Source organism: Megalobrama amblycephala, linkage group LG7 (assembly GCF_018812025.1).
Source record: "Megalobrama amblycephala isolate DHTTF-2021 linkage group LG7, ASM1881202v1, whole genome shotgun sequence".
Classification (NCBI taxonomy): Eukaryota; Metazoa; Chordata; class Actinopteri; order Cypriniformes; family Xenocyprididae; genus Megalobrama; species Megalobrama amblycephala.
The window spans coordinates 15,723,239-15,737,639 of NC_063050.1; the positions used below are offsets into that span (position 1 = coordinate 15,723,239).

A 14,401-nucleotide genomic window follows, 5' to 3' on the forward strand; every position below is an offset into this window, starting at 1 on the left:
TATACTTAACTTAACTGTCACCGTCCCACAGGTGGGACGTTTGCCATTACATATTTAAAACAGTAATATTCTATACTAAACCTAAACTAATCTTTCAAATAATATTTCAAAATAAATTACAGAGGAGCAGTAATTTATCAATTTGCAACAAACATATTTTCATACTCATAAGGCATGTTCAGACCTTTATTTTGAAATAGTGATGAACATGAAAAATCATTAAAGATTGGTTGAAACATGTTTGTTTTCATGCCAAGAGTTCAAAAGATAACATCCATTAAATTTTTTGAAAAAAAGGTCTGAAAATGTTTTTAATAGAAAAAAAAAAAACATTTATGATTGTGGCGGCGATCTATAACCCACATACATGTTATTTTTATGGTTATTAGAGGCTGAATTCATATCAAATTCTGCCAAACTTCCCATACTACTTCTATATAGGATGTCTACTTCATAAATTGTATGAAAAAAAAGGAAATATATGGTTCAGATCACTCAAACCATATATGGAAATGGAGGCGCCTTTATATGGTCAGTAATGGAGCTTGGTTGTCATCTAGTGAAAAAGTGTGGTACTGCGCCCAAACAAAATCTTACTGAAAGCTCATTTTTTGAGATATCAACCTGAAATTTGGAACACAACTTGTTCAGATTTTTGGCTTTGATTACCTTGCAGCTTTAGAGTAAAACTTGATTTGTAAAATATATGTTTTATATAAAATATAAAATATTATATTTTTACATTTTACATTTTCATAAACTTAAACTTCTATAACTTTTTTTCTGTTTCACTTACATAAGTTATTTACATCTACAATAATCTGCCAAATTTCATCTTTAAAACAAGACCAGCCTCATGTCTATACTCCAAAGTATTCTTGAATTACAACCATTTAAGTTTGGATAGTGCATTTTCTTGTCTAAAAAAAAAAAGTGGGGGTGACAGTTAAAGGGTTAAAGTCTGCTAAATTGTAACTAGCAACTAATTTTGCACTTTATAATTGTATACTTTAAGTACACTTTAAATATATCTTGCATTTAAACACAATCCATCCAACAAAGATCCAACAAAGATCACACAATCCATATTAATATTGATATTAAAACACTTTTTTAGGCATAATATTAAGAAATGTGCAATGTACAATCAAGAAATATTCCTAATAAAGTTTAATTATAATTTTATATCAGTCCTTTTTTTTTTTTTTGATAATTTATTTTGATATTTTATATCAGTCTTAAATATGTGATCCCACCAGTGAAAACCCAGCTAAAGTCTTTTTTTTTTTTTTTTTTTTTTGTGATTCCCTGTTTTCTACATAAAATCATTATACATAATGCAAAGAATAATCTGTGAAATTATAACCTTGATATCTTTGACTGACTAAGACCATGTCAAAGATTTGCTGAATTTCGGGCTCAGAAAATCATGTTCCGATGTAAAAACAAACTTATTTTAAAAACTGCAACACATTTGATCCATAATTATCCTGACTATGTGCCATATACCACATTAAAGCTAAGATTTTCCCCTTTTTAAGAAATATATGACACATTTATTTCTTAAACTGTCACTGTCATGATTTGTATAATTTTGTAAGTAAAATGAAATGTCAGCAGAAAATGTCATTAATATATAAATTAGTTAATATATATAAAACATCACTCATTAACATTAATATTAAAGAATTATGGATCTAATATGCAGCAACATTTCTACAAAATGATATTACATTTCACGACCGTTTCAAAGTGAAATGTCCAGTGAGCGGCACTAGAAGCATTTTTAGCTTCTAGTGAGCGGCACTAGAAGCATTTCAGTTTTATCCAAAACAGATGAACGTGAATCTGGCAATGTTTTATTGCATTGGTTTTTGTATGCATCACTGCCAATATGAATTAAGACATTTGGAACCCGAGCCCTCATCACCACAAGTAGGCTACAGTTCTATACCATGTCAGAAAAGCCAAACATATGGAGCTGGTTATGTGGTGCAAACTCCAAAATGTATTTGTTTACAAATCATGCCTAATGTTGTTGGTCAGATGTGTTTCCAGAATGGTTTTCCAAAAGTTCACTTAAGGAATAATTATTTCAACATGTAGTTGAAATACATGTACATGACTAGGTTATCAAACAGCTAATAATGTGTTGCTAATGTTACACACACCGTTCCTGTTCTTTATCTCAGACAGCTGCCTTCTAACAATCAACATCCTTACAAACGCTTCAAACAACTCAGAAAGTCAGTGGAGAAAGGCTTATAGTTCATCATAACATCGTAATAGACTTGCTATACTGATAAATCTACACAATTTTTCATATCAACAGAAAATGTACCGGGATAACCTGGCTTCTCTCGAGACTTTCCTGCTTCAGAGCGGACATAGTTAATGATATGCTAAAGCCTGCCGGCACGTTGTTGTGATTGGTTACAAGGTAGTCTGTGACGTCACAAACACCAGCGATTTCAAACCGTGGGTTTTTGGTTTACTGCAGTTTCAGACATAAAATACTCAGCAATGGTGCTGACTTATTAATTTGCACATGGTTGTCTTAAAGCACATTAAAAACACTACATAGACATACAAACAACATTAAAAACTTGATTTTCACCACAGTTTTTTTTTTTTTTTTTACTAGGGTACTCTTCCAACTTTAAATAATTTCTTGATGTTAAATGAGTAGTGGCAATGTTATTGAGTCAAAGTGTGCAAAATAATAATATTACTGCAAATCTAGTGAATGTGTACTCGTGAGTGACAAAGATTTAACGATTAAACAATATATGCTGCATCTGAACTTCAAATTAAACTATGTTAGTAGGTGACACAGTCCTATACTCTATAAAAGAGCCTTTGTTTGGGAATATTCGGGATAAACTGTGCGTGTTTCTATTCAAGCAGCTGGTAGTGAAGTACTATAATAGGTAACGTGCTGTGATAATATTCAGCTGTCAATGAAAGTTTCCACTTCTTTTAAAGCCTTCTCGCCTGTATGGACAACTTCTGCTTCAATCCTCTTTTGTGGCGAAAGCTTCCTGCCTCCTATATTTCACAACAACCGGTCAAGCTCTTAAAACTTGTTGCTATACAATTAACCACATGATACATGTGATACACATGCTGGATGAGAACACTGATGTTGAACTCAGAGGCCCTCAGTGCTGGTCATTTTTTTTTTTTTTTTAAAACATGAACAGGAAGCATGTGTCACATATTTTAGCTGTATCAGTTAATCTTCACCCATTAGCTACACTGGGTTGGATTTCAACCAAACTAAGTGCTCACATACTGCTCGAGATAAGGGATCTGTTTCATACTTAGGAAGTATTTTATTGCATCATGGGTGTCTTTTGCTGCATCTTTGTTTTTGGGAACAACCAAGTCTAAACATCTCACAAGACATTCTTTACTTTTTTTTTTTTTTTTTTACCTCTTATAATTAATAATTTATTTAAAAATCAAAGAGGAAATGGGTCCGTTTCTGTTATGGAACACTGATTGGAGAATGCTGTTAAAATTGTGTGCTTTTAAAGCAAATTTCATATCCATAAATCCAGTGTTGGGGGTATTGCTTATAAATCAAGAACAAAGCATTTATAGCTGTATTTATAAATGCTTACTGATGTCTGTTAATGTTTTATAAATGATAAATTGACTATTTACTAATGCTTAACTGATGCTTAATAGCGTGCAGTTATTATAAAGTGTTACCCAATGATCCAAAACAAACATCAAAATCAACACAAAAAATGTGTCTCTGAGCACAAAATGAAGCTTCTGCCACGGCCATCCCAGTTCCCTGACCTGAACCCTAAAGAAAATGAGTGAACTGAAGAGAAGAGGCACCAACATGGAGCTGGGAATCTGAAGGATCTGGAGAGAATCTGTATGAAGGAATGATCTCTGATCTCTTCTCAGGTGTTCTCCAAACTCATCAGGCATTATAGGTGAAGACTCAGAGCTGTTATCTTGGCAAAAGGAGGTTGCAAAAAGTATTGAATAAAAGGCCAATAATTGTGGTCAACGATGCAGATTTATTTTTACAGTCATCTTTGATCATATATATATATATATATATATATATATGATCAAAGATGACTGTAAAAATAAATCTGTATTTTTTATCCTTTTGATCTTTTGATCACCCCTTGCTCACCTGTCCTGTATTTCACCATGAGATATCTGGTCATCCAACATTTGTCCAAAAATAGTACCTTTTTTTTAAATAAAAAACAAGCCCTGTCCAGGTGAAAAAAGTAACACAAAAGTAACATAATACATTACTTTTCTTAAAAAGTAATTAAGCAACGCAATTAGTTATTTTTAAGGGAGCAATGCAATACTGTAATGCATTAATTTTCAAAGTAACTTTCCCCAACACTGCATAAATCCTACGAAGGGATGTGGTGGTGGAAAAAAATTGGGATGGGAGGATTTTATTTTTTTTTAATCTTTTGCATTCCCTTGCAAAACTTTGCATTCCCACGCAAAGATATTTGCATTTCCTCGCAAAGATATTATTGTTCCCTTACTGTGAGCTCAGATTCAAACACTTCCTCTTTAATGTTCTGCTTGCTGGCAGTAGTTTTGCAGTTAGTTCCATACGTTAATAATGCACACAAATATTGCGCAGCTCATAAAGATCCCCCCATCCCAATTTTTTTCCACCACCACGGGGCTCGTAAAATCCAGACTTGACAGTTGATTCAGTTATTTAATTGATTTCTTACTTTTTCTCAGAATTCCCACCATTGCAAGTTTACAGCTCACAATTCTAAGGAAAATACAGTTCTATTAAAGAGACATGGTAGTGAAAAAAATACGAGATGGGAGGAATGCAAAGATTCTTGGGAAAATGCCAAGATTGTGAGTGAACAGAAAGTTTCTCAGGGGAACGCAAAAGCGCTGACATCATTTGTTTTCCTCCCATCTAAACTTTTTACTTCACAATGTCCTATAGGGGCTCCAGAGAGAAAAGCATGACAAATAGTAATAAAATATGACAGTTTTTTTAATTAATTAATTAATTAATTAATTAATTTATTTATTTATTTTATATTCCCTGGAAGAGACAAGCTTCCATAGAATAGAGCAATTATTTTTGGGTAGATCTGTGTGATTTCATGTCATCTCTAATCATTGCATAATGCTGATATATTGGGTAAAAATGCTGCTTGTTACTTTGCTAATTACATTAAAACAGCCAAGACAGACTTTATCAGAATGAGATATTAAAGGTCAAGTAAAAGGTTAAAGGTCAAGTGAAATGTTAATGCATGCAGACGTGTCTGAACCGGAGGAAGGATGTGGTGGGCGCTTACCTCCGCATGCAGTCCAGAGCACGAACAAAGTAATCTTTATTGAGCTGGTGCTCGTCCCGCAGCAGAGAGCACTGCTCCAGCGTCACTGACATAGACGTCCTGTCTTTGGCACTTTTACAGCTGGTGAAACGGATACCATTCATCCGTCGACAGATCTGAGGAGAGAGACGTGACAGATTGTTTTTACTTTCACTGCCTCTGGATAAAGTGGTGTTTATGAATTGATGGTTGAATTATATATAAAATAACATGCAAATACATACACATACATTACGTTCAAACTTTTGGGGTTGTTTTTTTTTGTTTTTCTACTTAAACTACAGAGAAAGAGAGTGATTAAAACATTCGAGATTTGAACTAAGAATAAGTCCATTATGAAAGGTAGGGAAACTCGTTTCCACCTGCTATGTGCCTGAACATAAAGTTTCCTTTGTTGTTGTTTGTTTGACTATATCGTGTATTGTGCACAGTTGGATCTCTTATTTACATAATGTCTAAACACAGCACTTAAAGGGGTCATGAACTGCATTATTTTATAATGTTTCCTGCAGTGCAACTTATAATGTTAGTATGATTTTAAATCAAAAATGGTCATAATTTAGAAATAAAAGGCATTTTTCCTACCTTGATTTTAGCCCTCTGATTTGAACGCACTGTTTTAAGGGGCGTGTCTGCTGCGAGACTTCAATGTCAACGCCCGCTGCTGTGATTGGCTAACATCTTTCCATTCGAAATAGCTAAGTATAACTCTCTCGAAAACATTTAGCACGTTTTACTATTACAGTTCTCAAGGTTTACTAATTGCGAAAAGTGTTAATCATAACATTATATTTAGATTGTGGCATGAAAGGTTGCAGTGATGAGCATGTAGCCAATCACAGACATGTTGAGTGAATGAATACAGTGATCTTGTCACTTGTCATTGTAACTCGATTTCTGCACACTAACGAATGCTTTCATCATAACTAACACTGGAAACACAATAATGTAAATAAGAGATTCTAACAGGAGTTTTGGCAAGAGTCCACAACTCAGTCACTGATAAACTCACACTGTTTGATTGACAGCTCCAGCGATTGTAAAGGGAGTGTTCTTTGATCATTTTCTATATATAATTTAATCACAGTTTAAATAAACAAGTTTATTGCTTAGGGTTAGCGTCACGTCTGTTATTTACCTACTACTTGTCACGTGTGAATCACGTGTGGTCTTTCACCACTCTGTGGCGTAATAAATAGGCACATTCCACAACCTGGAATCTGGGTTTGGTTTCAATAAAAGCGGTTTTTAGACTAACAAGCTTTCAGTTCTGAAACTTGCAGTATATTCTTGTAGTATGATGACCTATTATCTATCAAAAGCTCAAGGAAAATAAGATTTCTCAATTCATGACCCCTTTTAACACTTGTGATTGGCTACATTGCTCACCAATGCGGAAAACACATTGTAAATGGAATAATCTGACATTCTCCTGAGCGCGAACACAGATATGCAACTGAATCGTTTGACAACACTTTTTCGCTAATGTTATTATTACAAAGAAAACAGACCAGCAGTTATTGGCAGCTTTTCCCTCTCATAAGAGGGAATCAAATCAAAAGCAGCAGAAGGAAGTGGTTTGAGTGAAAAACAACAAAAAAAAAAATCACAAGCTAGTATCAAGTCCATATTTACTTTAGCCCAATTACAAGTTTAGTTCTCAAGATTCTGAGAAAAAATTAATTTAAACTCTCAAGACATTCAAGTCCAAGACATTCAAGATTAATATCTCTCATGAGTTTGGCATGAATTAAAAGGATTTTGTGGGGCTAACTGAAATACTATTTCAGCACATGTAAAAAAATCACCAAATTGTTTTGAAAATGTGAGGTTATGAAACACAATTGCACACACTTCCTGCACAGACTCCATGAACTCAAGTTCAGCCTCACCATTCCTGCAAGCCACAGGATCTCCACATTCTTCCTCTTCTTGGTTACCACATTCTGTCCGAGGGTGTCAAGCAGTTCCTTAATGTCCATCTGTGACTGAAAACACGGCAGGCCTTTGGAAAGAAGAGACAAAGACAGAAGACACTTGAGATGTCATGCATCAACAAGTTTAAAGAGGGCTTGTTTGTCCCTGTATTGACAAACACTAAAGATGAGACTGAAAAGTCTGGGGACATGTTATCTTTTGATAAACAGAGATGGAAAGAAGACAAGATGTGACACGCTGCGATGCAGCTTGGCATCCGTCTGCTGGGAGCATTCATCATCTGAAGCCGTCACGCTCCATGGACGTGATTGACGTATCGGAACAATGAATTCCTGCACTCAAATCCTTAAAACATGAGACTCTGTGCTCTGCACAAATACTGCAGAAGTGGCGCAGTGAGCCTGAACACACTGTGGCAATCCAACGGTGGAGAAAGGAGCCCAAGAACAAAGGAGAAGGTCCAAATTAGGAAAAGTTATCAACTGTGAGTACTTCCACCTGTTCACACTGCAAGCATGGAATCACAGCTGTAGCCAATAATGGCCCAATGGAGGTCAGTATAAATCTAGGAACTTTGCGCCACTCAAGGGGGAATGGTCTTGGGTGCAGACACCCCCAGGACGAGGCGCGGAAACAAAGGGAGGCCTAGATATTCCGTGCCTCTTTTTTAAAACTTGAGTGGCCCAACCAGACACTGGTGGGCAGAGCTAGTGTAAATAGCATTTTCCAACAAGGGACGCTATTTGCACTTAGTGTAAATAGACACTCCATTTTATTAATACTTTTATTAATACTTAAAGTTAACTAATGGAACCTTTTTGTAAAGTGTTACTGAAATGATTAATAAGAATGCTGAGAAATTAGAATGTTGGGTTACACTTTATTTTAAGGTGTCCTCAGAGTAATTATATAATTAAAGGATTAGTTCACTTTCAAATTAAAATTTCCTGATAATTTATCTAGAGAAACCATCGCTCATTTTCTTTAAAAAAAAAAAAATTATATGTTTTAACCATAAATGCTCATCTTGAACTAGCTCTCTTCTTCTTCTCTATTAGAATTCCGGCAGTGTAGACACTGCTAAGTGTATTACTGCCCTCCACAGGTTAAAGTTTCAACTAGTTGTTGTATACTTGCATTAGAATATTGTATATGACAATTTAGTTCAAACTTTGACCTGAAGAGGGCAGTAATACACTTAGCAGTGTCTACACTGCCGGAATTCTAATAGAGAAGAAGAAGAGAGCTAGTTCAAGATGAGCATTTATGGTTAAAACATAAAAAAATTTATTTTATTTTTTTTAGAAAACGAGTGATGGTTTCACTATATAAGATGCTTATTTCTCGTCTGGGATCGCTAGTTATAATTTTAATTTTGACCTTCAACCGTTTGGGCTCCATTGAAGTCCACTATATGGAGAAAAATACTGGAATGTTTTCATCAAAAACCTTAATTTCTTTTCGACTGAAGTAGGGGTGTCGCAATATACCGGTATTGACGATAACCGTGATATTCAAAGCATGAAATATCAATATCTTGTTAATTTAGTGTATTTCAATATACCGGTATGGCGATAACCACAATATTTAAAATGAATAGGACGTTTATGATATCAAGACATGTAAATACTCCAGCGCCAGTACCTGGTTGAGCTCTCAGGTGGCGGTATTGCACCTTAACGCTGACACCTGTCAAACAAGAAGAAGATGCAGCTCGCAGCTATTCTGAGCGGGAGAGTGCGAGGCTCTGTCCCCACCCGGAAAAAGTCAAGTAAGCTCGACAGTATGGTAGTTTTTCGGCTCCTTAGACAGCCCAATCCGCAGGATTTGCCTAGCTACAGTCAGCGCGAAGGGTAAATTGTGATTATTTTACTAGTCATGGAATGGGAAATGTTATATTAACCTGTTAACAGCAATTTTCTGTGTTCATATATTTAAATAAAGGGTGATTATTTGAATAAGTACCGCCTTTTCTTTACTCGTCTTATTCAGCGTGATGTAGCTATGCATGCAGTTATTTGCCCTCAAAATTCAACATACACGGGCATTTTTTGCCCTGACGAGTTTTTGTCATTATATCATATTATAAGATGTAGTTGTATTACAATATCACACAAGCAAGAGTGCCGTTTTCCCCAAATCAGCACAAATGCAATGTTCCTTCAACTTATAAATGAATAAATTAATAATGTGAGTTACATTTTAGGCACAGTATTGTTAATATAGTTATTTTTCCTTTATTTCGCAAATGAAAATTTCAAAATGATGAACAGCAGAACAGAGCCTCCATGCAACAGAAATGTTTTTGTTATACTGACTGAATCCGCGTTTAGAACGAATGAATCAGAGCTTCGTTCCTGAATGAATCAGTCATTTGAACAAATCGGTTGACTCACTCACTCATTAAGACAGTGACTTGCTGCCACCTACTGGCAGTTTAGTTTAGTTTCATATTTAAGGGACATTTTAATTAAAAAGTTAAAATTAGAAAAAAAAAAAAATCCATTTTTAAATATTGAATTAAATTTATGTAGACAAATTGTAAATGCTGTGTAAATATATTAATGCCACTTCTCATTCTGTGTCACCTCTGTATTGCAAAGATGGATTTTGTTGATAATGATTTAATTTGATAGGTAACAGCCATAATGTATAGGCTAGTATTAATTTTTATTTCTTCAAGTCTTAAAAAGCCTTAAATTTGACTTTAAAAAATGTGCAGCAACCATGAAAGAGAAAAACTAAATAAACAAAGTAAAAATTATTTAGACTGATAAATTTCCCCCCCAAGGATTCTATAAATATCGCGATTTATCGATATCGTACAATTTTTTGGCCACAATAACCGTGGTGTGAAAAATCTAATATCGTGACAGCCCTAGACTGAAGAAAGAAAGACATGAACATCTGAGTAAATTATCAGGAAATTATCATTTGAACGTGAACTAATCCTTTAAGTACTGAGTAATAGTAACATATACTTACTATATAATTAGTGTTAGGGTTTGGTTTAGGGTTAGTTGCTTTTAATTATGTATCATTTAATGTTAATCACAAGAGTAAGTACAGAGTAACTTAAAAAAGTGTTACCGAATGTTGCATAAAGAAATTGATTTTTTTGTTGTTGCATTTTTAATATCAGTATAGTTTCTAAATAAATAGTCTCCAATGCTCCTCATTTGCAAGTCGCTTTGGATAAAAGTGTATGCTAAATGATTAAATGCAATATAAAACACAAAGCTCAGTTTCTTGAGTGTTGAACTTACATTCAGACGGCACTGTGTTGATTAAGGATTTATAGTAACCTTCAAGAATCTCAAAGTTCTTCTGGTTTATTCTCTCCTGTAAAGATATATCACCAAACCTGAGAGGGAGAGAGCACAAAGAGAGCACAATAATCTTTTATCAGCTCAGACATGCTTTCCGTTGTGTGTTTTGCTAAGCATTCAGGCTTGCAGGTATTGTGTTTCATGTTTATCAGTCAGTGCTTGTACCTCTCAGCGATGGTTTGTTGCTCATTTATGCCCACGTTGAAGAGCACGGGAAGCACGCGTAGCGGCTTGCCCTCGCGCAGCTCATCCGGGAGCGTTTGGAAGGCATGATGTGGGAGAGGCACCTCGACAGTGTAACGGTCTCTGGCATTAAAAAAAAAAAAAAAAAAATTTCCAACTCTGTCCACACTAGCATGCAGCTGCTCAACTTACAAGGTTCCCACAGATTATTTTACAGTCTTTCCCCTTGTCCCTCCCCTTGAAACTAATTTTAGAGAGACTGGACTCACAAAGTACACATATATTTGTACACTACACTTTTAAAAATAAAGGTCCCAAAAGGGAGTTTTGCAGCGATGCCGCAGATTTTTGGTTCCCCAAAGAACCTTGAAATGAAGAGTTCATAAAATAACTCTTTTTAATTAGTATAAACAACATAAAAAAAACAACAACAACTTCTTTTTCCTCTATAAAGAATGTTTTGTGGAATGGAAAGATTCCTTTGATGTTAAAGGTTCTTTATGGAATCATAGATGCTGATAAAGAACATTTATTTGTAAGAGTGCACGTTTTATTTTTTATTTTTTGAAAACTGTCTCTTTTGCTCACCAAGGCTGCATTGTGCATAAAGCTGTGCTGCATAACGTTGTAAAATATTATTACAATTTAAAATAACTGTTTTGTATTTGTATATGTTCAAATGTAATTTATTCCTATGATCAAAGCTGAATTTTCAGCATCATTACTCCAGTCTACAGTGTCACATGATCCTTCAGAAATCATTCTAATATGATGATTTGATGCTTAAAGGTGCCATCAAACGTTTTTTTTTTACAAGATGTAATATAAGTCTAAGGTGTCCCCTGAATGTGTCTGTGAAGTTTCAGCTCAAAATACCCCATAGATTTTTTTAATTAATTTTTTTAACTGCCTATTTTGGGGCATCATTAACTATGCACCGATTCAGGCTGTGGCCCCTTTAATTGCTCGCGCTCTCCGCCCCCCGAGAGCTCTCGACTCTATCATTGCATAAACAAAGTTTACACAGCTAATATAACCCTCAAAATGGATCTTTACAAAGTGTTCATCATGCATGCTGCATGCATACATCGGATTATGTGAGTATTGTATTTATTTGGATGTTTACATTTGATTCTGAATGAGTTTGATGGTGCTCCGTGGCTAAAGCTAACATTACACATTGTTGGAGAGATTTATAAAGAATGAAGTTGTGTTTATGCATTATACAGACTGCAGGTGTTTAATAATGAAAATAAGGATGGCTCTTGTCTCCGTGAATACAGTAAGAAACAATGGTAACTTTAACCACATTTAACAGTACATTAGCAACATGCTAATGAAACATTTAGAAAGACAATTTACAAATATCACTAAAAATATCATGTTATCATGGATCATGTCAGTTATTATTGCTCCATCTGCCATTTTTCGCTATTGTCCTTGCTTGCTTACCTAGTCTGATGATTCAGCTGTGCACAGATCCAGACGTTAATACTGGCTGCCCTTGTCTAATGCCTTGAACATGGGCTGGCATATGCAAATATTGTGGGCGTACATATTAATGATCCCGACTGTTACGTAACAGTCGGTGTTATGTTGAGATTCGCCTGTTCTTCAGATGTCTTTTAAACAAATGAGATTTACATAAGAAGGAGGAAACAATGGAGTTTGAGACTCACTGTATGTCTTTTCCATGTACTGAACTCTTGTTATTTAACTATGCCACGGTAAATTCAATTTTTAATTCTAGGGCACCTTTAAGAAACATTTCTGATTAGTATCAATGTTAAAAATGGTTAAACTGCTTAATATTTTTGTGGAAATTGTTAAACATTGTTTTTTGATTCTTTGATGAACAGAAAGTTCAAAAGAAACTTTCAAAAGAAACAAAAGAAACTTTTTTCATGAAAAAGTGTAGCGTCTTGGTACTTTTGTTATTTTTTTTGTTTGTCCTGTTTTGAGTAACTTTTTTCCGATCAGCTTTACTAAGGATGAACTCCTAGATATCAGAAACAACACACCAAATAACTTTTTGCCGACTTTTGAACATTCAGACTTTTTACTGGACATTCTAGTTGGAGGAGCTGCGATTATATACAAGCGCTCCAAACAACGCAAACGAGGGAAACGCGCCGGCGCGCTCGTGAAATTCCGACAGCGCGGGTTTAGGACTCCGCTACCGAGTATTCATCTGGCGAATCTCCACTCCCTAACAAATAAAACAGACAAACTACTTCTCCTCACCCACACGAACAAGGACTTTTCCAACTCTGCTGCACTTTGCTTCACGGAAACCTGGCTGAAAGGAGCCATCCCGAACAGCGCGCTTCATCTGCCGGGCTTCCAGCTGTTCAGAGCGGATCGCGTCACCGAGTCGTCGGGGAAAACGAAAGGCGGTGGATTATGTTTTTATATCAACGAAGGCTGGTGTACAGACGTGACAGTGTTGAAGGAGATGTGCTGCCCTAATTTGGAGGCTCTCTTCATTAACTGTAAGCCTTTTTATTCACTGTGTGAGTTTTCTTTGTTTATTCTGGTGAATGTTTACATTCCTCCTGATGCGTGCGTGAGCGTGGCGCTCGAACAGCTGGCCGATCAGATCACACACACAGAGCAGTTTTACCCAAACTCTTTCATTGTCATTCTCGGTGATTTCAATAAAGCTAATCTCACCCGTGAACTGCCTAAATACAGACAGTACATCACATGCCTCACCAGGGACAGTAACATACTGGACCATTGCTACACTGCTTTAAAGGATGCATACCACTCTGTCCCCAGAGCGGCTTTGGGACTCTCTGATTACTGTTTGGTTCATCTTCTACCAGCCTACAAGCAGAAACTGAAATCTGCTAAGCCTGCAGTAAGATCTGTAAAGAAATGGACTAGCGAAACAGAGCGGGCCCTACAAGCCTGTTTCGACTGCACTGATTGGAGTGTTTTTGAGGCTGCAGCCACTGATCTGGATGAGCTCACTGACACTGTGACATCCTACATCAGTTTCTGTGAGGACATGTGTGTTCCCACCAGGACTTATTTAACATATAACAACGACAAACCTTGGTTTACTGCAAAACTCAGACAGCTTCGCCAGGCCAAAGAGGATGCCTACAGGAGCGGGGACAAAGTCCTGTACAAACAGGCCAAATACACACTGAATAAGGAGATCAGTGTAGCAAAGAGAAGCTATGCGCTTTCAGCTACTGACCCAGCATCAGTGTGGAAGGGCCTGAAAACCATCACCAGCTACAAGACCCCATCCCCCAGCACTGTGGAGAACCAACATTTGGCCAACGAGCTGAATACATTTTACTGCAGGTTTGAAAGACCTGGTCTCACACCCCACACAGGCTGGGAAAACTCACATCCAGTACCCGCACCATCAGCACCGGCGCCCCTCAGGGCTGTGTCCTCTCCCCACTGCTCTTCTCCCTTTACACAAACGACTGCACCGCTAAAGACCCCACTGTCAAGCTCCTGAAGTTCGCAGACGACACCACAGCCATCTGCCTTATCCGGGACGGAGACGAGTCTGCTAACAGACTGGAGGTTGAACAGCTGGCTGTCTGGTGCAGTCTTAACAAC

The 14,401-nt window shown here is 36.4% G+C and overlaps 1 protein-coding gene across 11 annotated transcripts in view; it reads right to left on the reverse strand.

Moving 5' to 3' along the window:
• The window catches only part of inpp4b (inositol polyphosphate-4-phosphatase type II B), a 244,590-nt gene that overhangs the window by 5,917 nt on the left and 224,272 nt on the right, over positions 1-14,401 (reverse strand). For all 11 annotated transcript variants that reach the window (XM_048196107.1, XM_048196108.1, XM_048196110.1 and 8 more), the window contains 4 exons: positions 10,799-10,939; positions 10,571-10,668; positions 7,259-7,371; positions 5,328-5,482 (listed from right to left, as the gene is read on the reverse strand). In XM_048196107.1, coding sequence (XP_048052064.1) covers positions 5,328-5,482; positions 7,259-7,371; positions 10,571-10,668; positions 10,799-10,939 — 507 coding nt within the window. The remainder of the gene's footprint in view (positions 1-5,327; positions 5,483-7,258; positions 7,372-10,570; positions 10,669-10,798; positions 10,940-14,401) is intronic.